Source organism: Varanus komodoensis, unplaced genomic scaffold (assembly GCF_004798865.1).
Source record: "Varanus komodoensis strain SLA01 unplaced genomic scaffold, ASM479886v1 scaffold36, whole genome shotgun sequence".
NCBI classification, from domain to species: domain Eukaryota; kingdom Metazoa; phylum Chordata; class Lepidosauria; order Squamata; family Varanidae; genus Varanus; species Varanus komodoensis.
In genome coordinates this window covers 7,614,091-7,638,843 of record NW_025335873.1, presented here as the reverse complement: position 1 = coordinate 7,638,843, position 24,753 = coordinate 7,614,091, and the positions used below count along the sequence as shown (strand labels likewise).

Below are 24,753 nucleotides of genomic sequence, written 5' to 3'. Positions count from 1 at the left end.
TTTCCTGTGTCTAATTATTCCTAGCAATTAGAGTAAAGAAAAGAAATCGGGCCACGTAATCGGTGCAACTTGGGAAAAGCAGCTGCACTGCAGGCCACATGGGTGGATTCTGCCTCCCTTGCCTCCATGGGGGGTTCTCTGGCATCTCTTGGGTTTATCCCAGACCCCATCTGCATGAAGTCTACCCATGGCCTCACTCCGACACCTCGCTCTGCAAGGGCTCTCTGCTCCCCTGCAGAAGAAGTATACCGAAGAAGCTTCCTTTTCTTTAAGTTTACATTTTTGCAAAGGAGGAGGCAAATTGGGGAATTTACCAAAATTTTGGGAGAAAATGGTTCCCATTCACATGCAGGCTTGCAAGGAGAGATTTGGAATGTTCACACAGCTCTGCTTGTATTGTGTATCTCTTGGTTGCCTGCAACCTGCAGGAACTGATTTAATCTAGATAATCAACACCACACTACCTCCCAAATCTCCTTTGCTGCTAACTGCTTGAGCCCTGGTCTCAGCCTTTATTTTATTTTATTTTATTTTAAAATTTATATATTGTAGCGATAGCCCCACATGGGACTCCTTTTGGCTTCCAGTTGTTATTGGACTACCATTATCCCCAGCTGTCATGGGACCATAGCGGTTGGGCGTAATGGAAATTATGGATCCACCATCTTCAACCCAGCATGCAAGGAGGTGCCAGGAATCTGGAGAAATGGAAGGTTTTGCGATTCACTGTGGATTCTCAATTGCGCATCCTCATACGCTGTACAGTAAGCTGTGGGAGAAGAGCGTTCGTTACCAGAAGTGGTCTTGGAACCAAGTAGTTTTGGAAGCCAGAGGCAAAGATGGTGTCACTCGTTGGAAACCAACGAATACGGGTTGCCATGCATTAATCTCCACGTCTAAACTTGTTTCAAGTCATGCCAAGGAAAATGCTGCATTCAACAAAGTGACGCAGGAGATCGATTTGGGGGCTGATTGTGAGAGATGGTAGCCATGGATTGATGCCTCCTCGTAGGGAAAAAAAGAGAGATGTATGGTTTAATTGAATTTTTGGCAGGAAGTTAGTTTTCTGAGCTTTTTATAAAACAAATGCACGTGTCTGCCAAGCTATTTATCTTGTTATTAAAATACCAGATGGCCAAAATAGGACTGCCGTTATCGCCGTTTACAGGGAAGGAGGTCGACTCCAGTCCATCAGCTGACATCTCTTTCCATCAGATGCACAATGAGCCACATTTCTGCTTGGTCCATGCGCGAGGGCTGGTCGGGGGGCTAACGATCCCATCTTGGAGGAGCAAGCAGTATTTAGATCAGCGTCTTTGGACAATGGATAATGCCCGCACTTGTGCCCATCAGATTAACAAATAGGAGAAAGCCAGAAGAAGAGGTTACTTGTACCTCCACCAGCTGAAAGGGTCTTTCATTCTACGCGGAGGAGAAGACGACATTCTAGGCAGAGCCTCAATCAGCAGTCTTTGAGGTCATTTGTGCTGGGTTAGAAATGTGCTTGCATTTGGAGGCTGGAAAGGCCTCCTCTGTTAGATGATCTGTATTTATGCAAAAACGGGCTTAAACATGGGTGCCTACTTTGGCTCCCTTTCAGTTTAATTTTGATCATGTTGAGGCCGTTCCTGAGATTCGGGAACGACCCCATCCACATCTTATCGATGCCTCCAGCTGAAGCTGGTATCCCCCCGCCCCCTTTTTTAGATTCTGTTGTGATGAATATTTTTCCTTTCCTTCCATTCTCTTCTCAAGGCTTTAGCCAAGTCTTGCCACGGACACATCCCCCCTTGGTCTGCCTTTGCGTGGCGAGAGAAGCTTTGAGTGCCCTGAGCCGTCTTCAGGGGACCAGGCCGAGTTGTCTGCCGCTTTCTGGAAGCTTGATAATGATCTGAAGCTAGCTGGTGTCTCTGAGAGCCGGTTGCTTGCCTGGTCTCCGTGCTGCCTGTTGTTGCCGTTCTCGCTTTGCATTCACGCCCCACCTTTTCTTCCTCTTGCACGGAATCCAAAGTGGCTTTCCAAGTTCTCCTCCTCTCTGTCCTCACAACAGCCAGCCTGTGGGGCAGGTCAGGCAGAGAATCTGTGACTGGCCCAGAGCCACCCTCTGAGTGCCGTGGCTGAGTGGGGGCTAGAGCCCAGATCTTCGGGGTAGCACCCCCAACCACCGGATCGCACTTGGCGAGGAGGCTGGCTGGAACAGGGGGCGCCCCACTGGAAGCTCCAACCCACTGGACGCTTGCATGGGCTGGCTGGGAAAGGGCCAGCCTGGCTGTTAGGTAGAGTGCCTCAGGCCGCAGGTGCCAGGAACCCGGAGCTGGGGGAGAGAGCTGCATGCGGTGCTGCCTTGCCTCATGCCCCCTAAGCCAGCCTGGGCCTCTCAGGCGCGGAAGAGGACAGGCAGGCAGGCTGCACAGCGCCCCAGACCAGCTTGCCATGCGTGGGAGGAGCTTGCGTGACCCCCCCCCCCGGCATGTGGGGGTCGCGACTGTGGGTGTGGCACCGCTACGATATTGCCTCTGCCCTTGCTTTTATTTTTGTTGGTGGTGTTCCTTTCTCTGGGCAATGTTGGATCCCTTTGCAGTGTATGTTGAATTTGGGGCTTGCTGGAAAGGGGAAATGCCCATTCTTTGACAGCCATCAGCACGGACGAAGGAATGGCTTCCCTCGGCAGCTTTTCTGGATTGCCGTGCTGAGCTTGAAAACGTCTTTATCTATTCATTGAAGGCTTTAATGTACCATATTTGTGTATCTTGTATTTGCCACCTGGTTGTCCATGTACTCTCCTGTTTTGTAACACGGGGTTTTCCTTTTCCCCCCATCCCCCTTCTTCCTTCTTTCAGGGCTTTCCTGGTGATTTTGGGGAACGCGGACCTCCAGGCATGGATGGCAACCCAGTAAGTTGGCAAGAATTCTCTTTGGCTTTGAGCAGACATCGCTTCTTTAGGGCCCGAGAGGAGACGGTCTCTTTGCGGATGGGACTGGCCCCACTTGGTGCGTTAAGTTCCTCTCATTCCCATCTCTTTTATCAAAAGCTAAATGCTTTAGTGAAATGTGTAGCAGGCGAAACAAATCCGTGAGGTCCAACTGCCTTCGCTTTCTTCCTCTCCGTTTCTGTTCTGCTCTAGTTCTGATGAGAATAAGTCTAACCCAACTCTGATGCTGGGAACGATTGAGGGCCAAAGGAGAAGGGGACGGCAGAGGATGAGGTGGCTGGACGGAGTCACTGGGAAGGAGGATGTGGGCTTGGGTGGACTCCAGCAGATGGTGGAGGACAGGAGAGCCTGGAGGAAGGTTGTCCATGGGGTCATGATGGGTCGGGCATGACTTTGCGACTAAGCAACAGCAAAGGCTAACCCTGACACAAGGGTCTGGTGAGACTGGGTGTATCATCAAAAGCCACCACTGCAGCTTTCAGACAAAATGCGCCTAGAGCGTACCACCATGTCGATTTCCCCCCATCTCCCCATGGTAGGAGATCCCTGCATGTGCCAATCAGGCAGGTCTGGGATTCCAAGAAGCAGCGAAAGAAGCAGTAGAAAGGCGAGGCGAGGTGCTGAGAGAGCAGCAGAGGGTAAAGGTGAAGAGAGGTAGGGCATGCCGGTTCCGGAAGAGGGATATAGTCCTGCATGACAGAGATGGTGCTTCAGGTGTAGGTTCTTCTGTTCTTCAGTGGCCAGCACCTTCCCTCTTGTGCCACCAGCATTCTGGACTTCAGGCGCCTTCATGGAATCTGCATGGAACCCATTGATGGCCCTGCTTCAGTCCTGCTGGTTGGTGTCCTTCAGCCAAGGGGACATGCCAGGCCCTGTAAAGTGTTGCAGCCAAGCCAGCTTTTCAGCATGGGCGGCTGCCTGTTCACCTGTGTGCTATGCTTACCTTACCCTCCTGCTGCTAGCCACTCCTTCGGATCGGGACCCTTGCCCGCCATTGCCCGGTCACCTCCTCCCGCCTGAACAGCTTTTGCTACTGCTTTGAGGCTGACGCAACTGCCTGTCTCTGGCTCTTCCCCTTCCTTTGGCCCCTGGACAGCCCGATCCTGCTGCTTGTCCGTGGTCAAGTCTGCCGGCCTTGGGATCCTCCTCCACACACACCTAGCTGCAGCCGATCCCATTAGAGGTGGCCAAAGCCCAGCAAGAAGGAGCAGGACGAGGCAGAAAAGACCCCAAGATCCCCAGATGGCAGCATGAAGAAGCAAGCCCGATCTCCTGGTGGACAGGCCAGCCCCAAACCTTCTGTTGCCTGAGTCCAGGGAGTAAATGGCACCCACCCCTATTCCACTGCAGACGCCAACTGGGCTGGCTGTGGGATCCTACTGTGGGGCCATGCGTGGAACGTGGTGCAGCAGGACAGCTGAATGTGGACAGGGCAGAACTTCTGGCCCTGGTCCCCATCTCCACCCGAGGCGACGGCTTCACTCCGCCTCTTGGTAGGGCTGGCCCTGCCTTGGCCTGCTCTGTTGAGACACCCAGGGATGCTTGGGGGCCTTCCCCTTCTCCCAGGTTGCAAAGATTCGGTTTGCCACACTTCGGCGCAGGAAGATCCTTTGGTCCCCACCCAACACCTGCGCGTGCGTCTTGTGCCGGGGCCTGCCTGGCACCACGTGCCGTATTTCCTGTGTGGTTCGGTTTGCGAAGGAGACGCTCCCTGGGCATCCTCATGGGTACGCCCCCTCCTTTCCTCCTCTTGCCTTCCTCCTAAATAAGCACCGTCCAGCTGAATTGCTTCCAGGGCAATTTGCAGACAAGTGTGCTTGGCTTGAGTAGCCGAGGGTTGATGGAAACGGAAATTATGAGGGAGGTCAGAATGGAAGTGTCCAGTGGGGAGGTGGAGGCAGAGGACAAAGCGAAGGGTCAGAGTGAGTCAGAGAAAAAAGAGCTGAGGAAAAGTCTTGGCGATCTTCCAGCGTGAAGAGGAAACTGTAATAGTCCCTTCCTGTTCCAGATGGCCAATGGGTGGCTGAGTCCCACCCCGTCCAGGGTCGTGTCCCACGGTGCATTGCTCCTGGCTTGCCGCATGGGACAAGGGCTTCTTGCTTCTAAACCTGACAGCTCCTGCAACGGGCTGGCTCCAGGAATCCGTGGCAAGATGTCCTCAAGGGACACTGTGTTGGCCTTCCAGGTTTAGCTCCATACTTTGCTTGAGGCAGAATAACAAAGAGCAGAATGTCATTGCTTTTCACACAGTCCTAGAACATATGGAAGTAGTCACTGTATGGTTGTCCAACCTGCCAACTTTTGTCCTGGGTTAAACATGAGAGTGGTTTATTTTATAGGAGGTTAAATACTATTAGGACTTTAAATAGGTAAAGGGAGTTGATGCTAAGCTGTTCCAGATGGACCATTTAGCATCTTGTCAGTAAAGCATCCCAGGCTTTTGGAGCGTCTCCATCCAATCACCTGTTTTCCAAGTTTGCTCTTCGGTTGTTCACCTCGAACTCTTCCAAAATAATTAACTCAACAAGGAGTTTAGGCCACCTTCTTTGGCAGCCTTTTCTGGGATAACTTGGAATCCAACCTCCTGTGATATTAATTCTCCAGCAGAGCAAACTGTTTGTGTTAATATGTCCGCTCGCCCCCACTTCACGGCCCGTAGCGTGCGGAATGGAAATGGAATGCCTCCATTCACCTGAAGAAAAGCTTGGCGAGGTCCAAGAAAGAGTCACAGACAGAGCAAATTTCGGCAAGGGACATGCACGGAACAGATTCTGAGCTTGCCGGCAGGAATGTATACCAAAAGCACAGTGGCATTTCAAGTTTCTGTCCGGCAACTCCATTCCAGAGGTTGAATGTCACTGCGGGCTCTTGCGCCTTTCTTGGTCGCTGAAAGTGCACGGTTCGTGATATCCTTGCATGCTCGCTTGCTCTCTCTCTCTCTCGCTCTCTGTCAGGATCATGGGAATTGCTTTGGGAACTGGATTTTATTTCCCACCCTTTTGATAAAAGAGAGTTCTGTGGCCGCCCCCTCAGTTTTCACACAGCTCTCCCGGAGCTTAATACGCCGTGAGGCTGCGCGCAAGAGGATGCCTTAGTTAGAGGCACAATGATTGGATGTGCTCCTCTGAAACATTTATTTCAGCACCGGGAATTTCGTGGAGGACTCCCTGGGTCTATTTTGCCCCCCGCCCCCCCATCATTCCTGTAAGCTGCATTTCTGCAGCTGTTGTTTCATGCAGTTCTGTAGGGTATCCATAACGGTGGCTCCATTTGGCAGTCAAGGGCAGGACAGGTCAAAGCTAGTTTGCTCTCAAGCCACATCTGGCCGTTTTATTGCCCGGCAGAAGCTACCACCCTCTCGTGGGTGAGGGTAGTTACGCGATCCATCTCGGCAGTGAGGCAGAAGTAGCCAAAACTCCCTGGACCGTCGGGGGAGATTAAAACCCTTAAAATACAATATAGCGACACAATGTAAAATAATTTAACTAGAACAACATGGAATGACTCTAGCCATGAAGACCTGTGCAAAATGTTACTGCTCTCACAAGCCTGGGGGTGGGGGCAGGTCTGAACTTCTGCCAAGAAGTTGACAGCGTTGCTGCCAGGTAGGCATGGCTAAGAAGCTGGTTTTTATTCTCAAAGCGTGTCTACAAACCCCGATCAGAGTCCCAAGTGTGGTTGCGAGGACAAGTGCCTTCCTGCCAAAAGTGCCCACAAATTGCCCGACGCATCCTTGTGCTCGGCTTGCTCTGCTTTTGACTTCCCCTTCTCAATTTCCCCTTGTCGGCTGAATCAGCCCTGCATTTAGGCTGTAGGAATGTGCAAAAGTCACCCAGATTCCATGCGAAGAGAACGATGTTAGGAAAACCCTCACACTCTCAAGCGTTGCTCAGCACCAGATGCGTCTCAGGGGGCGACCATCCCGTCACCGAGAGGCCACCCCGAGAAGGCCTTCTGCCTCGGAGCCCTCCTCCAAGCACCCCTCGGAGGGAGTCCTCTGACGCCGAAGCCCCTGCTGCCCGCTGGGTTTTCGGCTGGGTTGGAGCACAGTGCCATGGAAAAGGCCGGCGGCCATTCCGTTTGGAGAGGCATGGGATGAACGCTTCATGCCGGGCTGCTCGGCTGCGCACAACGGAGGGGAAAAAGAAAAGGATTGGTGCACTTCTCCCCTCCCCTCACCCCACCCGACCCGCTGCTTTCTTGCCTGTCTGCTCCCTCCCGCTGCTTCCGCTCCCTCTCCAGGCCGCACAGAGGTCTCCTTCTTCCCCCCGCCGCTTCCTGGGAAGGGAAGCCGGCCTCGCTCGTGGAGAAGAACTGCAGCTTTGTGTCCCTGTGAGGAGCTCCTGCTCCGTTCCATTCGCTCGCTCGTCGAAGGTGGACATGCTGAATTGCCCGGCGAGGGCGGGGTGGCGCTCGCTCGCCCCTTCGCCTCGAGCCCTCGCTTTCCAAGCCCCCTCCATTGGTCAGCAGAGAGCCCCCCCTAACCGTGTTGGTCTTTCTTTCCCTTTCAGGGGGACATGGGAGCGTTGGGTCCTCCTGGAGTTCACGGGCTCATCGTAAGTACGGAGAAGTCGGGCAGGCGGTTCATCTTGGGCTCGAGCTCTTGGAGGTGCTGAATGCTTTCCAAGGCGCTGCTCTAACCACACACAGGAGGGCTTGTGTTGCTTTAGCCCCTGCGTCCGGGAGGGACACGCAAAGGGGGTGGGGGGTGGGGAAGCGGGACGTGGAAACACTCCAGAACTGCAGAAAAGCATTGCAGAATCGCCCTTCTGTCGCCGGAGAGCAAAGCGTGGCCTGTGCTTTTAAAGACTGGCGGATGGCACAACCAGACCCTCTCTGGTGAAGAGGGCGGAGAATTTTGTCCGGTGTGTAAGAACTTACCAAGATCCACATGTCTTTTCTTGCATGGGGTGGAAGTGTGAGAACTGGTGTCACACTGGGAGGCAGCAGCCCTGTGACCCCTGGGCAAGCACCACTTCTGAAATTGGAGAGAGGAGAAGATGGATGAGGCTGTGATAGGAGCTATTTGGAGTCACCTCCATCTTCCTTCTCCAAAGTGCCCCTGCTAGACTGGCTGAAAATAATGAAATGAAAATAAAGTGCAAATACAGAAGGTTGGAGAATTTCTCCCGCATCCCTGTGCAGGTGAAGCAGGACCTAAAAACCCTTTGGGCACTTTTGAGTTCAGGGGTTTCCGAGGGGCCAGGGTGCAGCCCCCAGGCCCGAGTCCTGCAGGATGGAAGAGCCATGATCTGCTATTCGAAAAGGACCAAGGGTCTCAAACAAGGAAGGAAAAGGCAGCCAAAGGTGGGACTTTCTGTTTGAAAGAAAAGATGAGGAGGTGCCTCTGTGATGTGGAGAGAGCAACATTTTCCCGCCTGCCTCGTAACAGTCAAACTTGAAGCCTTCCAGTGAAGCTGAAGCAGCAGGATGTTTGAGATGGAGAAAAGGACCAGGATGACCTCATGGGCCCAGGGCAGAAGGTTGGATGACCTCTGGGTGATTTGAAGCTCAGCCAGGATTTCTGACTCACTCCAAAGGGTTCTCCCTCTCCTCTTCAAAATTAAGTTCTTGAGGTGGAAGGAAGCCAAGGGAGGAAAACTTGGGTTGCTTCCAACTTGAAGGAGTGGATGACTCTGTTATGTCTTGCTTCCTCCTACGTCTGAATGCCTTTCCATCCTGTTTATGAAGAAACATGTAAATAAACAGCAGACTGAACTTAGCAATAGACCATTCACTGTGGCCAAATTCCCTGGGTGCAGCTTGGAGAAGGTGCTGTATATGACTGGCAGGGGTCAACTAAAGACCAAGAGCCCATTGTAAAGAAGACGGGGACAACCCCGGCTGAACAGCATAAATAGGGTTGAATATTCCAGGATTAAAAGTGACTTAAAAAAAGAACTAGGTTCTTTGAAGACCTTACTCAGAAGACCTTACTTGAAGACCTTACTCCACATTTCATAGAATCACAGAACAGTGGAGTTGGAAGGGGCCATGAAGGCCATCGAGTCCAACCCCCTGCTGTGGCAGGACACCACGACTCACCATCCCACTTCAGTTCAATTTGAAAAGCAAATGTTCCAACAACTCCTTCCTGTTCATGCCAGGACTTGTGATTTTGGTAAGCTCTTATCCCGAGGCAAAGTAAACACCATGTCCCCCCATCCATGGAGCACAACAGATCCAGTGGGCATCCCTTAAAGCCGTTTCCTCCGTCTGGTGCCTCCAGAAGGCAGGTGAGGTCCCAAATCTGTAGGAGCCACCAAGGTGGGAAGGCTGACTTGAAAGCTGAGATGTTGAACCAGTCTTGGCCTGAGGGGGCTGCGGTCCGTCTCCAGGACAACCTTGCAGTGATGGGTGGACTCAGATGCAAAGGGGGGCAAAGCCAAAAGCTGTGGAAACGCAGCCAAGCTACAGGCCTGGTTCATTTTAAAGCGCTTGCTGCCAGAAGTTCAGCCTTTCAGGAGCACTCTGAACCTCTTACACTAGGGTAGAAATCATGCAAAACTTGGAGGGCCACTGCAACGTGAGCAGAGGACATGTGGCCATCCAGCCAGCCCCAGAGAGCTGAATGGTGTTGATTAGGAGAAATGCACATGGAAATCCATTCGCATTGCCACACACATCTTCGAACTGACGTAGAAACTGGAGAGAACAAACTTAACGAGGAGTGGGTGGGAAACAGAGTAGAATTGAAGCTGACAGTTACATCCATCCCTAGTCAGCAAACAAGCAGTTACTCTTAATGTTGCAAAAGATCAAATACTCCAGTGCATGCAGACATCTGGCTAAAACACATTGTTCCAGGTTCCCAGGGTTTCCCAATGGAATGGTTATTTTTGACAGCTCCTCTGTTATCCCCTCCCCTGCTCTCACAAGTTAGGATCATCTGGTGAAGGATCGTTTTAGGGTTTGTCTCCTAAAATGAACAGGCCCAAAATAGGGGATCAGTTATGGAAAACACGAGCCTACATAACTCTGCGACTTTATTTCCTTGTTATGTTTATAGGATTTCTTTGTTCCCTTCCCCAACTAATGGCCAAGCAGCAACAGTAGACTAACAGGCTTCGAGAGCTTTCTGAGAAAGTCAGCTGCCTCATCCGCTTCCCATCCTCAAGTTACCTTCTCTTGCACTTCCTCTCTCTTTCCAGGGTGATATGGGCGCTGTTGGACCGCTAGGTTTTCCAGGACCAAAAGGATTAAAGGTGAGCGCCAAGATTCAAGGTGGGGCTTCGGCCTGGCAGTTCAGAACGTGCGCTCTGCATGTGTCGGTTTTCCTCTTCGGTTCGGCTGGGTGGGAGGACTTTAGATCTCTGGCTGTTGATGCTTCAGCCGCCAGAAGCATGTGCCTCCCGCCAAGCAAGTAGCAGGTCTGAGGAAAGAAAGGGCTTCGGAGGCACAGTCCTCTGGGAAGCCCGAAGCCTGGATTCGGCCCTGAGGTTTGGCAGCACCAGTCTGTACCGCCTTAGCCACAACTCTCCAGGGATGTAGTTGGAGGCCTTCACCAGGACGACCTGGAGATGCCAGCAATCGAACCCTGGACCCTTGGCATGAAAAACCTGGGTTCTACAACACAGTTATTGTCCATCTTAAAAAAAAGAGGTTCTAGTCCTCAAGAATCTCAGGAAAGGGCCATATTTTTTATTTATTTGACTTACATTCCAACGGGCTCTCTGAGCAGATTGCAGGAAAAGAACAGTGAGGGCAAAGTATAAATATTGAATAGCAACGATGAAACAAATAACCCCACGAATGCATAGCACTATACAACAATAACAACAACAGCAGTTAATGCATATACATGTTTAGTAGCGTGCAGTAACAATATGCAATAAGAGAAGGCAAATATAGGTAGCTGTTTTACCTCGAATTGCGTTGATTCACCTAATCCAGTAGCGATGCCTGGACAGACCAGTGGCCCGTCTCTCTGGGCTTTGTCAGATCCTTTCCCAGCATCGCTTGGTGGTGCCGTGGTTGGAGTTGGAGAGCTCTGGCCATTCCTCCCAGCACCGACGGTTCTGCACAGAAGCACCTCTCCCAGGAAATGCCTGGAAGGAAGCATCGGTCGCCACCCAAACCCCTTTTTAACTGGAAATGCTGTCTTGGACCCGTGACTTTCCATGTGCAAAGCTCAGAAAGGAGACATCCCAGTAACAAGTCAATCTTAGAGGAGCACCTGTTGACTTCAGGTTGACTGGCTGATGGGTGTGCCTAGATGTACATCACTGCAGATTCCTCAAGCAACAGTTCCTGGAAAGGGGGGGGGGAGCATTTTCTGCTGGGGGTCATCTCCATTTCTCCTCTTTGCTCCACATTGGGTGCTCAGAAACCTCCAAATCCAGCACCCATGCACCATCAATGGGTTAGCGCTCATAACCCAATTAGCTGACTCACCGTTGCAGCTTTAGATTTTCACTCTACTTTTTGGGAAGGTCGCTCATGAAGTAAAGAGCCAGGGTGGGGTGGTGGGACTGGGCCCAACTCAGCCAGTCTGTGTTCTAGTCCCCACTCAGCCGTGGAGCCAACTGGGTGCTTTTGGGTCCCTCCCAGACTCTCAGCCCAACCTACCTCGCAGGGTTGCTGTGAGAATAAGAATGAAAGGAGCAGGAGAATTATGGAACTCGCCTTGAGTTCTTCAGAAAGGAAGAAGGATGGGATATAAATAGAATAAACAGTCCAGGAAGGACTGAGTGTGTTCAGTGGCCCTTGAATGGTGGCAAACAGTGTCGGAGGGGAGACGGAATGGAGTCTTAGAGAGGAGGGTGTGGCTGGCAACATTTTGCTGAGGTTCCTGGTTTTGTTGTTACGGTTGCTGGAAAGACGGGCATGCAGCTAGTAAGAAGTTTGCTCTGATTTCTCTCTCTCTCTCTGTTAGGGGCTGATGGGAAATCCTGGAGAACATGGACTGAAAGGTGATAAGGTGATCTGAATATTCCCTTATTGCACTGTTCTTATTTCTTTGCATGCCAACCGGTCTCTTCACTCTGTGTGCTCTGTCCCCATTGGATGACCCTGCTTTGTGTCCCCTGCCCCGAACTCAGCACCAGCCTCAGCCCCTGTGTTTCTCTCCCGTGATGGACGTGTCGCATTTCTACCACGCATCATGGCCTGGGCTCTTTGGTGGCAAAAGCACGTTCTCCCTGCACAACGAGGAAGCCTGAAATTCACATGAACCAACTTTTTCTCTGTCCTGAGTTAGTTTTCCTGAGTTTGCTCCCTTGGGCTTTGCTCCGTAAGCAGAACTTGGCCTCCCACACCTTGCCCACGTGTCCTTTCCTCTCCCCCCTGGAAATTCTGCTTTTCAGCTGTGGAACGCGCTTACGGAACTTCTTCCTAAGGCGATTTGTCTACATCCCCACTGGCAAATGCTCAAAGGAAGAGTTACCCTTGTAACTTCCATCCCCAAACAACAACATGACCCAGCCAGTACAACAGTAAAGTAACAGTATCAAGGTAAAACGATGTTGAACGTGAAGGCAGTTTTCAATGGGAAATGCCTGGTATCTTAATACGCAGAGTGAGGATGCTCAGTGGATCTCGCTTGGGCGAGCAGAGAGAGCCGTTTCCGTGGCTGCCACTGGTTGTGTGTACCAAAGGTGTTCTTGGGAGCCCACCAGAGACATAGGGAAGAAAGCGCTGCTTTGCGTCAACCGGTTCGAAGCCAGTTTGGTCCTTCAAGGTCAGCATCAGTGCTATGGACTGGGCCCAGAGTGTGACAGGCCAGCCCTGAAAAGAACAATGCGGGTGGCGTTGCTGTTCTGTCAGGGTGGATGTTCCATCCGGAGAGCCCGCTGCTTGCAGCTGTCCGGACCAGACAAGTCGGCCTGACCTGGGCGTTCTGACGGGCAGCAGGAATTGCTTCATGGCCTGGCAGAGTGAAGCCAGCTGTGAGAGAAGGCACTGTGTGTTTGCCTCTAGAGGAAGGTGATGCAGCTGGTGGGACCGTTAGTCGGTGGACAGGGCGGGCCGTGCGTGTGCTCAGGCGAAGGGGCAGCGTGGGGGAATTGTGGCTGAGATTTCAGAGCCTGTTTCCATCCTTCTGGCCTTTCCCCGCTTCTTTCCTTCCATTTTTGTGCTCTGGAATGCGGGGAGCACCTCGGCGTGTTCTTTGGCTCCAAACCAGCCGTGGCTGTGCATCCTGCCACCCGTGCCTGCCCTTTTGTCTGTATTCTTCTATTCTCGCGTTCTTTCGGACAAGGGGTGGTTGCCCAAGTTAGCACCTGCTGAGGGGGCCTGATGGTAGACCCATCAGGGAGACTGGACGGAGCAGCTTCTGGCTTGCTTGGATTTGGGCCAATTTGGCCCTGGCTAAGAAGACGAGCAGGCAGGCCACAGTGAGGCAGTGCCTGAGAGCACACAGAGGGCCTGTGCCCCAAGGCCACCCCCTCTCCAGCTTGGGACTCTTGTAGCACATGCCCCTTGGAGTCTTCCACCCCAGGGGTCCACGCCTTGGGTTTCCGCCCGGAGAAATCCACAGAGCTGGCTCTGAAAGAGCGAGTGGGAAAGCAGCAAGAGTGGAATCCGACTTTTTAAAGGCGAAAGGAGGCCGCATGCGAGGAGCCATCTGCAGCCCGTCGTGCTGGTTCCGCGGGAGCCCCGGCACAGCGATTCTAGCTGTCCCTCCGCTTGCCAAAAGTCGGCAACCTTTCTGAATTATTAACTCAGATCGTATGAGAGACGCTTCCCTGGACCTAACTTGTTCCATCTGCTGCTTCTTGCTGACTTGCAAAGGTCTGAGAGACGGAATTACGGGTTTTGAGGGCATCCCACATCCTGCCTGGCGTGGACTGAAGTCTTCCCCCTCCCCTCGGAGTGCTCCGAAGGATTGTTTTGGCGCGTCTGCACCGAGCCCTGCAGACGGGGGAAAGCTTTCACTGCTCTGCCAAAGAGCACCTCCAGTTCGTTTTCGCTGGCCTCCTCCAGAGGCTGTTCGAATTTCAGCCCCTGCCAGCCTCAATGAGCATACCCACCAGGCAGGCATGATGGTCATTGTAGTCCACCAGCACCTGTGAAAACACTGGGTGCCCATCCATGGAGTAGGTGGAACTCCGGCAGGTTAGGAAGGAGGGCTTCATGGAATCTGCCCGTGTTGGGCTACGCAACTAGAGCTTCCTAAGCTTGGGAAGGCAGGTCTAGGCTGTTTTTACTGGTGCTCTGTTTTGTTGTCATTTTCTTCTAGTCTTGGACAGTGCTCTGGGTGGCAACTTTATGATGTGTTCTGTTTTATAGATCCATTTGTTATTTGAAGTCCATCAATCAGAAGATGAATCTTACTGCCAGTTCTTGTGCAAGTGGGGCTCCCTTGTCCACTTGTATTGTGATTATTTTCTATCCAGACTGTAGCCAAAGTTCCCTGGGCAGTTTACCTCTTTAAGTCCCCCATCCAGATTTCAACCAGGCCTGACCCTGCTTAGCTTCCAAGATTAGTCAGGATCGGGCACTTCAGCCTACACTTGAAAACTTCCCAAGGGTGTCTGGATCTTTCGAAGGTCAGACTGGTTCAATTGCGCATGCCAAACACTTAATTTTCCCTCTGCCCTTGGCTTGAATGTGTGTTGTCTGGGGATGCACACCTGAAGGTGTGAATCAGCCACAGCTGAAAAGCATTGGGGTTGTGGGGAGGTCTGTGAACCCTGGATTGTGAAGGGACCCCGGAGGTCAACAAGTCCACCCCCAGCCATGCTTCACTGAGGAATCTTTTGCTGCAGCAGCTGTCCCCAGACGTCTTTCTCCCAAGCGGGTGCTCTGGGCTCTCTGCCATGATGGGTTGTGCTGCCCAGGTTCTGACACAATTGTGGTAAGCGGAGACCATAGAACAAACCTTGGTTTCCTACCATGGTTTGTGAGGTCAATGCTTACCCTGCTGAGCTACTATGACTGGGTTTGGATGACACGACAAACAGGGATTAAAACCCACCATGGCTTGTTGTGTTGTGCGAACCCAGCCAGTCTGCTGAATTGCTCTTAAGGGTTCCAATGTCAGTTTAAACTGTGAATGAGTAAAAGCAGAAGCAAAAGCTTCTAGCGGCAATGCTGGAAGACAGAACTGAGGGAAATGGTCTCTTCCTTGTATTTCCTCCCCTTCCACCCCATTTAAGGTTTTGGGGACAACCCGTCCACCAGGAACATCTTCCCCATGTGCCACACTTAAATGAGCAAGAGAAGCTCGTTTGCAGAACTCGCACTCATTTGTGGAGAGACGGCTCAGGATAAACATCATGGCAGATGGTGCCTTTGGTGGGTGGTTGTGGAAAAGGCCCGTCTACCTCAGCAAACTAGTCCTGATCTTTTGCCACCCTTCCTGCCTTGACAACTGCCAAAAACGACATGTCCTCAGCCCATTAAAACTGAGCACTTCCCATGAACCTGGGCATCTGCTTTGCCCTTGACATGACCAACTGCCCTAACTTTCTTTGCTGATGCCTATCTAGGGCGAACAGGGAGTGCCTGGTGTCCCAGGAGATGATGGATTTCAAGGGGACAAGGTAACCAGACTTCTTTTCCATCGATACTTGCCTAAAGATAACCCTGCTCCCTGCTCTTTTCCTTCCTGGAAAGAGGTGTTTGCACCAAGCTCCCCTCCTTTGAAACGGCTTCTTCCCACTTCTTAGTTTTTGAACTATATAAAACTCTCCTTCATGCCCTGCGCTTGTAAAAGCGATCTGCGTGCAAACAATTTGTAAGAGGTTTGGTATTTGGCAGGAGAGACACAGAACAGACCCTTGAGAAATCCATAGCTGCCTTCACAGCCTGGTGCCCTCCAGATGTATTGGGCCGGAGATGCCATCAACCCCAGAAGCTGGGGGAGATGGGAGATGACATCCCACACATATGGAAGGTGGATCTATGAGAGTGCATCAGGCTGGCTTCTACTGAACTGGCTTGCTGCATCTTGAACCGTTTTTGCTCTTGTACACAAATGCCATGGATACATACAGAGAAACTGAGACAGATCAGCTTTTTTTAAACTGGGTGGTAACCCCAGGAAAGAGAGTTTTGCACTGCTTTTCTTACAAGCCAGCTTCAGAAAGCCCTCAGCTTGCCTTCTCCCTGATGTGCTTTTTCTTCTTTGGTTTTATTATTACTACAAATAATTACTATTTTTAGCAGAGATTTCTGACCTAAAGCCATTCCCCTGCAGCCTGAAATGGTATTGTCCTGATTTGGGTTGGAGAGAAATAGATTTTTCGGCTGCATTGGAGATGCACAGATGCTGCCTTGTGCCAGATCACAGAGCCCTGAGGTTGATATGAGTTTAGTGTGGCTTCTCTGGCTTGTTGTGGAAATGTGAGATATTGTGTTATCCAAACCCAGCTACACGAACAAGCCATGGTTGGTTAACCACAAAACACCATGAAGAGAACCCACCGTCTGCTGTTGGGTTGCGAACTGTGGGTTCTTCACCATGGTTTGTCATCTCGGCTGGGTTCAGACAACACAGTCCACAGTTCCTGCAAGAATCCGCAGATCAAGAACAATCCACACTGAATCCCTGATTATGGTATATCGTGTTGTCCGAATTCAGTCATACTTGATTCACCAGATCCAAGACAGGCAAAAGGCCTCTCAAGTCCCAGAGAAAGCTTGCACACGTGCAGATGTGTCAACAATTTGCATTCGTCTTTGGCCTCACGTGAGCTTGTTGTGGAGTTGTGCCTTGCCTGGATTAGGGTCGACTAATTATGCTGCCAAGGCCACTTATGCAAACTCTCCTGGCACGTGCCTGTGAATGCAGTCCCCTGCTGCCCAGGTGGAGATGCCCTGGATCGAACCTGCGCCCTCACACTCCGAAGCACGTGCCCCGTGGCGGTGTTCACACAGCAGGACCAGCCACCCTGTGTGGTCACTGTTTTTTTTTTTTACCACAATCTCCCTGACAATCCAGTGTTTTCTTCTTCATCATGGTAGCCACCATCCCTGTTCAGTCCTGTGCCAGAAATTCATTCCCAAGGTGCATTGCTCCTTGCCCGTATCACATTCCTCTTCCTCATTGGTCCACCCCTGGAAGATGGATGCTGGATCAGTTCCTGAGGTTGCCGCACTCTCCAGGGGACTGATTCTCAGCCGCATACCAGGACCATGGAAACCATGATCCAGGGTCCAGGCAAAACAACCGACAAGCCAGGCAACAAACTGTTGCTTCTTATCATGGTTTCGAAAGACTCAGCCTACCATGGCGAAGGACTGCAACCGGGTTTAGTCGACGTGACAGAGCAACAATGGCAAAACCCAACCTGGCTTGTTGCGCTGTCTGGGCTCAGCCTCTTTCTATGGCCCTCAGACTCAAGGAGCCCTGGATGTATCTAAGCCCTGAACTGGCCCCCCGTTTATACTGCTGGGCCAACTATTCCCACTCTCGCACTGGATCCCGATGCTGCAGGGCAAACCTATGGCCGAAGCGACTCCCGCTGTCCAGTTTCCCGCCTCGCCCGTCCTAATTCAGCTGATCCTCTCCCCATTCATGTTCTGTCTTTCAGGGTAGCCAAGGCCTACCGGGGATGCCAGGTGCCCGAGGAAAGCCAGGGCCAGTTGTAAGTAGCCAGATTCGCTTCTGCCTTCCAGGCGTCCTTTCACGACCTTCCGCCAGAGCTAGGTGGCCACATGAGGCCCTCTAGATCCTGTCGGGCTCCAGATCCCATCAACCCCAGCCAGAATGGCCCATGGGCACGATGAGAGTCGCAGCCCAAAGCTCCAGTGGACAACTGGCTGTCCACCCCTTTGTTAGACTGGCAGACTGGAAGCTGGCAGGCCTGGGTACGGATCCTCATACTGCTAGGACCGCTCCCTCGGCCCGCGTCAGAGGAGGAAAAACCCCGCGGTCCCTTGGACACGCCAGGGTGATCCTTTGGGGATCTGGTATCCTGCATTACTGCCACCAGCGGCCTTCGCTCAGTCCTCGCTTCCCCAGCCCAGAGTCCGCCTGTAGCCGTGCAATCTCGTCCTGGAAAGATGAAGATCTAGAAGAGCAGGCACCTGGCCGGGCCTCCAGCATTTCCCCCCCGCTGCATTTCCTTCCTGCTCATTGCAGCTGCCTGAGTGGGCCGAGTGCACGGACATTGCAGAAAATTGCTGGAAATGGATGGATGGATGTATTTGTTTGTTTATTATGATATGTATAAGCTGCCACATCGTTCGAAAGACTGTCCAAGTAATGCACAGCAGACAAAAAATTAGAAATATAGCTCAAAACATTAAAAGCCACCGTTAAAATATTCTCTGCTTACATCTGATGCTTGCAGTCTGTTTTAGGAAGCTGGACAGGGCTAATCTCTTGCTAAGAAAATAGTCTTTCTCCTAAAATCTACCCACCAAACAAGAGCTTCTGTTCGCCCTCAGTCCAGATAAAAGCAATTTTTGAAGAATCCCCTTGCATGTAGCAAATGAGCAGCTCTCTGCCTCACCCTCTTTCTCCCAGGCTAGCTTTCTAGGTGCGGGGAGTCATTTCATTTTCTGTATAGCAGAATATTCAATTCAGTGAGCCCTTCCCTGAAGTCCAGTGTGATGCAGCCACAGCATGGATGGGTCACCTCAGCCTTACCTGTCTCCCCATATTTCTTTTTGTGTGCTTGGTTTCTTGCAGGGGAAGATCGGCGACAAAGGCCCCATTGGAATTCCGGGACCCCCTGGTCCTGAGGTAGGTTCTGGGCTCAATACTGCTGCTTCCTTTGGAGACCTGTCCTTCCTGGTCATTTTTCCGCCCCCTCCTGCCCTGTGCAATTCTTTCTTCCATTCCATTTGCTGTAACGGTTGCTTGGGAAAATGCTTTGCTTCTGAACACCTGCCCTATTTGTGGAAGCCTTGGATTCTGTGGGGAAGCCCCATGGAGGAAGGTAGTGTTCACAAAGTGTGCATTTCACGTGTCTAAGTGATAACAATCCCTGGAGAAGGAGAAGGGGATGGCGGAGGATGCGGTGGCTTCATGGGGTTACTGGGGCGGAGGGTGTGAGCTTGGGTGGACTCGGGAGGTCGGTGGAGGACAGGAGAGCCTGGAGGAGTGCTGTCCATGGGGTGTGATGGGTCAGGCAGACAACAGAACAAAGTGAGAACAAAGGGGTGGGGAACAAGAATCCCCACCCTCCTGGGCTTCCCAACATCCAAGAATGAGAAAGGGCCTAATGCGGCACTTTCACATTCACTGCCGCTCGGCGTGACCTTGGCCACCAACTTGGCTTTCGCGTGCAAGAAGGACTGATCTCATCACAGCTGTGAGCTGTGATGCCGTCTCCAAATTCAGGCCGGGGGCTTCAGCCTGCACGCCCTCCGGGTGGGCTTCCCTTCCTGGAGGCTCGGGTGTCCTTTGGGTGTACCCTCCCAGGATTCACCTCATGTCAGCCTTTCCCAAGCGGGCGCTCTCCAGATGTGCAAAGCCGAGGACCCCTGCTCAGCTCTGGGTGGCTGGCGGGTGCTCGGGGGCATTGACCAGCACATCTGGAAAGCGCTGGGTTAGGGACGGCCCTGCAAAACTCTTTCAACGACCATGAATAGTTGGAGAAGTCTCCTCACATTGGCTGATAGCATCTTTCTCCCCCTCATTAGTGTTCTGGTATTTTGCTGGGCCTGGACCAGCTCTCTGTTGAGCTGTATTGCTTAGTAATCTCTCTTTGTTAATATTGGACTGGGCTCTGTCTTTCTTTGTTTCCTTAGCTGAATGGCTTGTGGGTGGAACAGGGCTGGTGTACAGCGTCAAATGCGACAGCTAATGCGCATTTCGTCACCTTTCCTTCCCCCATGCCAAGCTCGCTTCTCTCGGTCAGGGCTTGATTTATCTTTTCAAGGACGTACATGGCAGGTGGAACTGGTGCGCGTCTGAGGGATGCGTCTTAGCTGTGTTGTGGCAAGAAAAGAGGGACTGACATGAGCAGAGCATCAGCTCAGAGGAAGAAGAAAGGGGAAGATGGTTGCCAAATTGGTTGTTTAATGAGCCCATTTCCCAGGATGCGTTTGTGTAGCCACCTTTGGGTCACCCTGTTAGTCTAGGGGGGTGTAGAATCATTTCAGCCAAACAGGTGAATTCAATTTCAGAGAAGCTCTTGCATTCCAGCAGTGGATTGGAGCCAAAGAACAAATGGGATGTGGCCAAAATAACAGCGTCTTGTCGCCTAAAGCTTTTCCTCCTTGGGAGAGGCATTTCTCTCACAAAAGCTGGGGAATTTTCCAAACAATTTCAGGGTGGGAAAAGGGGGCTGAGGCAGGGGGAGGCTATCTGGGGGCTACAGACGAGCCAGTCGGGAGACCCCAGGTAGCAACGAAATTGAAATGCAGCAATGAAAGAGCCAAGGCATCAGTGCGAACCCTCAGTGATTCTGCTCATGCTTGGAATAACCCACTGTAGGCCTGGAATTATCTGGAAGTTTTAACCTGGCACCCACAAAAGGTAACAGTGGTGCCCAACGGGCCTTCCTGGGTCTTAATTGACAGCACAGGATAGAGCCTTCCCAAAACAACAAAATCCACCTGTTTCTAAAATCACGCCGACCTTGCAGTATTTGGCTGCTGGGAAAACACCACCCACCGTGACGTCACAACTAAACTTAAAAGAGCAGAGCAGTCAAGGGTAGTCATCACTGACATTACTTATTATTATAATTATTAGTTAATAATTCAAATTCTATCCAGCCCATTAGCCAAAATGGCTCTCTGGGGCAGGTTGCAAAAGATGGAATCACAATAATATGTACAACAACAATAAGTTAAGCATCTATTCAACAGCAGTAAAATAGCAGCAATACAAAACACAGAGAAATGCAAAAACAAAGAGCAAACGACCACAACAGCAACGAAATTACACAATAAGCTCAGTTCATTTAAACCAAAGGGAAAGGCACAGTAACAGTAAAATAACACGACAGCTCTTAAAATTACTTTAACTATTAAAATATTGGGTAAATAAAAAGGTCTTCCAGTCAAAAGGTCCTGGGGCTTCAGCCCCTGAACTGTGGTGATGCTACGAACGGATATGCCTGCTGGCCTGTTTGCAGAAGAGAAAGACTGGAATTGAAAGAGCAAAGGAAGAAAAGCACAGAGGCAACATTGCAGAGTCATGTGAACATGTACACTTGGCTGTGAGCATAACTGCAGAAGAGCTGCCTAGCTTTAATATCAACACTGAAAACGGTCCGGCACACCTTGGCTCAAGCATCCACTCAAGGGGTGGCTGCAGCCAAGAAATTCGAAGAAGAAGGACGCTAGAAAAAATCATCCGGTGTCAGGAGGTTTCCCTGAGGTCCAAGGCCAGGATCTTCCACACCATTGTATTCCCAACCGCTGGTCTGGGGTATGGAAGCTGGACAGCGAAGGAAGCTGACAAGAAGGAAACGATGCGTTTGAATCATGGTGCTATGGGAGAGCGTTGTGAAATCACTGGGTGGACAGAAAGACAAACAAGTCAGTCCTAGAGCAAATCAAGCCGGAACTTTCCCTGGAAGCAAAAGGGATGCTCCATGAGGCTGTTGTACTTTGGAAAGTATGGGAAGCAGACTCACTGGAGAAGCCGTCATGCGAGGCAAAGCGAAATAGGAAGACCAACTCTGAAACGGATTGACTCCACAAAGGAGGACACAGCCTTGTGTGTGGAAGAGCTGAGCAGGGCTGTCATGGATAGGGCCTTTGGAAAGGTGTTTGTCCACAGGGCCAACATAAGTCAAAGACATCATTATTTTGACTGCTAGTTTGTTCTCATGTGCTGTCCAATTAGAGCTGACTCGATCTGGGCTTGAGGCCAGACATAGGCCTGACGAGGTTGGGGCCTCAGGTGGGCCTTTGCCCAGGTGGGCATGGAGCTCCATCAGGGCCTGAGGCATGGCATTGCTGCTTCTAATGCTCACAACTGCATTCGTATGTCTCCGTGCCCCGAATTTCTCCTAGCAGGCAGAGACTTGCCTCCTAAAACATCTGCCGTGTGTGATGGTCCTCATCCCTTCAGATCCTTTCCGTTTCAATGCTTTCTAGGGATTTCCAGGCGACATTGGCCCACCAGGACAAAATGGCCCGGAAGGCATTAAGGTGAGTGGTGCCGAAAACCCAGCCCTTTGCTTCGGTTCTCCACAGCCAGTGCAAACAAAAGAACCAAAGAAAGGCGGAGAGGGTGGGGGAAAGAAACCCCGGAGATCCCTGGGGACATTTCTGGCCAACCTCTGGTTTCTAGGACTTGTTTGTGTTGAGATGCCTCCAAGAGCTGGCGTAGGTTTCCTTTCTTTCCCTCTCCGCCCTCCCCCTGCTTCAGCAACAAAATTGACATTGGATGAGCTCCCGTGGAAGCACGGGCTGGCAAGCAGCTTTCACTCTGTTTCCCTGTGTGCCTCTCTGCTGGGTCACCCCTTTTCCTTCTCCTCTGTTGCAGGGAAAACCTGGCGCACGGGGATTGCCTGGTCCCACAGGCCAACCTGGCCAAGAGGTAAGGAGCATCGTCTCCTCCGGGGGCTTTCCCTTTCTCTCATTTTGGGAGCTCGCAGGATGGGAAGGGAACTTGGCGGCCACCTGCAGTGGCCTTTCTGGTACCGAAGACCCCGCCTTGTCTCCCCTCAGTCTTCTCTTCCCCAGGCTCAGCACCTGCAGGTTCCTCTTGGACTCATGTCCCTGTTCTTGGCCCTTTTGGTTGCCATCCTCGGACCTGGTTCCCAGTCGGTCCACAGTCCCTTAATAAAGTGCAGCACCCAGAAGGGGACGTGGTTGTCCAGATCAGAGAAGATTTGTTCAGGGCAGCGCAGTCCTGGAAGGGAAAGTTTGAAGCGGCGGTTCTGACGACGCAGCGCAAACACCGAACCCACTGCTTTTGCTTCAGCGTCGTACAGCCGGCTCAGTGGGATCAGCGACCGTTCTGAGATCCCCCATGTTGCTTCTGCTAATATTCCATCTGCCCCCCCTCAGATATTGAGCCAGAGCAATGTTGAATCTCGTTATCACCGTCGTTGATAACGACGTTGTTATCATTTCTTATACTGACGGTTAAGATTACAGCCTGCACTTTTTCCTCTTGTGAGATCCCAAGGTGTCTTGCATGGCTCCATTTTGTCCTCACAACAACTCTGTGTGGTGGGGTGCACTGAGAGGAAGCGACTGGCCCCACGTCACTCAGTTGCATTCATGGCCAAATGCAGACCAGAAATGCGGTCTTGAAGACCCCCAATTCAGTTCGCTGTCGGCCAGGCCAGCTCTGAGATATCCAGCACCATTTCCCCCTGAAGGGCAGGAGTAGTTTGACTGGAGAAATCAGGAATGGATCCCTCCACAGAGCAAGCGCTCTGCCATTCCACAGCCACATTCACACAGGAATTTTACTTCTTGTCATGAGAATTTTACCTCTTGTCCCACCTCACATTGCAGGTTTTGCTTTCTAAACCAAGTTTCTAACTTGTAAGTCTAGCTTTGCCTAATAATTTCTCAGCGCATCCTTTTCCATCCGGGTGCCTTTCAGATATGCCGGACTATGGTTCCCAGTATCCTAGCTGGAAGCTGTACTCTAACAGAACTGGAGGTGCTAGGCTGGGGAAGGTGCTAGTCCTCATGGTTGGGGAAAAGCATGGGAATTCTAAGTGAAAAGTAATCCTCTGGCTCTATTCCACCCTCTTTCCAGCGTTCTTTGTCCACGGCCGCCATGGCAGCTGTGTGAAACTTTTGATACCAACACACCTTACCACACGCCATCCCAGAGCGCCAGAGTCCTTAGAAAATTGGCAAGTGACAATAGCAGCCTTAAAAGACCACTGCTCTTTCTTCAATAAGATGGCCTGTATGGATGGGGCTCCTGAAAGAAGCTGTGTACCTCATCTAAAAAAACAGATGGACCTCCTTGCAGGACGGCTGCTTTATTTTATTCCCCTGCAGCTTGAAAGTATCACGGAGCTAATTGCAGCTCTCACTTTGAATCGAATCGACCGTTTTAATCAGGTAACAGCCCAGTTTCTGACCTAGTGCTCTCTCTGTGTCCCACAGGGTGATGAAGGGCCAGTGGGACCACCTGGCAATCCAGGGGCAGAGGTAAGAAATGTTACGGTTGCTTTGGACAGGTGCAGGTGGAAATTTCGGTTTTGATCTTTTGCTGTGCGGGTCTCTGATTAGGGCTTAATTGTAGCTTCGTGCCTGGAATGTATTTTCAGGGAGAGAGCTCAGATTATTTGGGGAAATAATAAACAGCAGCATTTAAGCATGTGCAGAGTGCTTTCGACTCACCTCGACACCTACCTAGCGGGTTCAAAGCTTGCGTTCTGCTTTCTTAGTTAGCAAGTAGCGCTCTTCAAGGGAGCGGGAAACTTGCTGACTTCGGGTCCCACTATTTTTGGCTCTCCAGACCAATGCTCGGGAGCTCCCAAATGTTGGGGACAAACCTCTCTCTCGGGGCTGGGTGACTGAACAAAGGTTCAGCTCTCTTGGGTCTTCCAAACCTTCCCACTCATCTCGTGCTCAGCTCTTCTTTCCGTCTGCACTGCAGTTTAGGCTACCCAAACAGAGAAATGATGCAGCGATCAAATGTGGAATTTGCCCACGGTTTCCCCGACATACGCACATCCCCCAGTTACTCCCTACACTAAAGCAGGGATTTTGGCCTGCGGGAGAAATCAGCCAATTCGGCAACGTCAAAGCAGGGAAAGTTGTGCAAAGCGAACGTGAGCACACGCCTGGCGGTTTGGGAACATTTCTAGGGGGCATGTGCTTGCTGTTATGCTCAGGCCTTCTTGCATGTTTTGCAAATGAAAACAGCATTTGCATGTATCCTTCCACAGCTCCAGATGTGGAGCTGGGGGAAGACAGAAATAGAGAGCAGGGAGAGAATGAGAATTCAGGAACGGAATGATCCCCAGAGCTTCTCCAGCGTCGTGTGGGA

At 51.5% G+C, this 24,753-nt stretch overlaps 1 protein-coding gene across 1 annotated transcript in view; it reads left to right on the top strand.

The window, feature by feature from the left end:
- COL27A1 (collagen type XXVII alpha 1 chain) overlaps nt 1-24,753 on the top strand; it is a 165,651-nt gene that overhangs the window by 63,477 nt on the left and 77,421 nt on the right. Inside the window, exons 13-22 of the mRNA XM_044439980.1 lie at nt 2,841-2,894; nt 7,445-7,489; nt 10,085-10,138; nt 11,809-11,853; nt 15,365-15,418; nt 17,411-17,464; nt 18,514-18,567; nt 21,882-21,935; nt 22,273-22,326; nt 23,865-23,909. Of these exons, the coding sequence (XP_044295915.1) occupies nt 2,841-2,894; nt 7,445-7,489; nt 10,085-10,138; nt 11,809-11,853; nt 15,365-15,418; nt 17,411-17,464; nt 18,514-18,567; nt 21,882-21,935; nt 22,273-22,326; nt 23,865-23,909 (513 nt within the window). The remainder of the gene's footprint in view (nt 1-2,840; nt 2,895-7,444; nt 7,490-10,084; nt 10,139-11,808; nt 11,854-15,364; nt 15,419-17,410; nt 17,465-18,513; nt 18,568-21,881; nt 21,936-22,272; nt 22,327-23,864; nt 23,910-24,753) is intronic.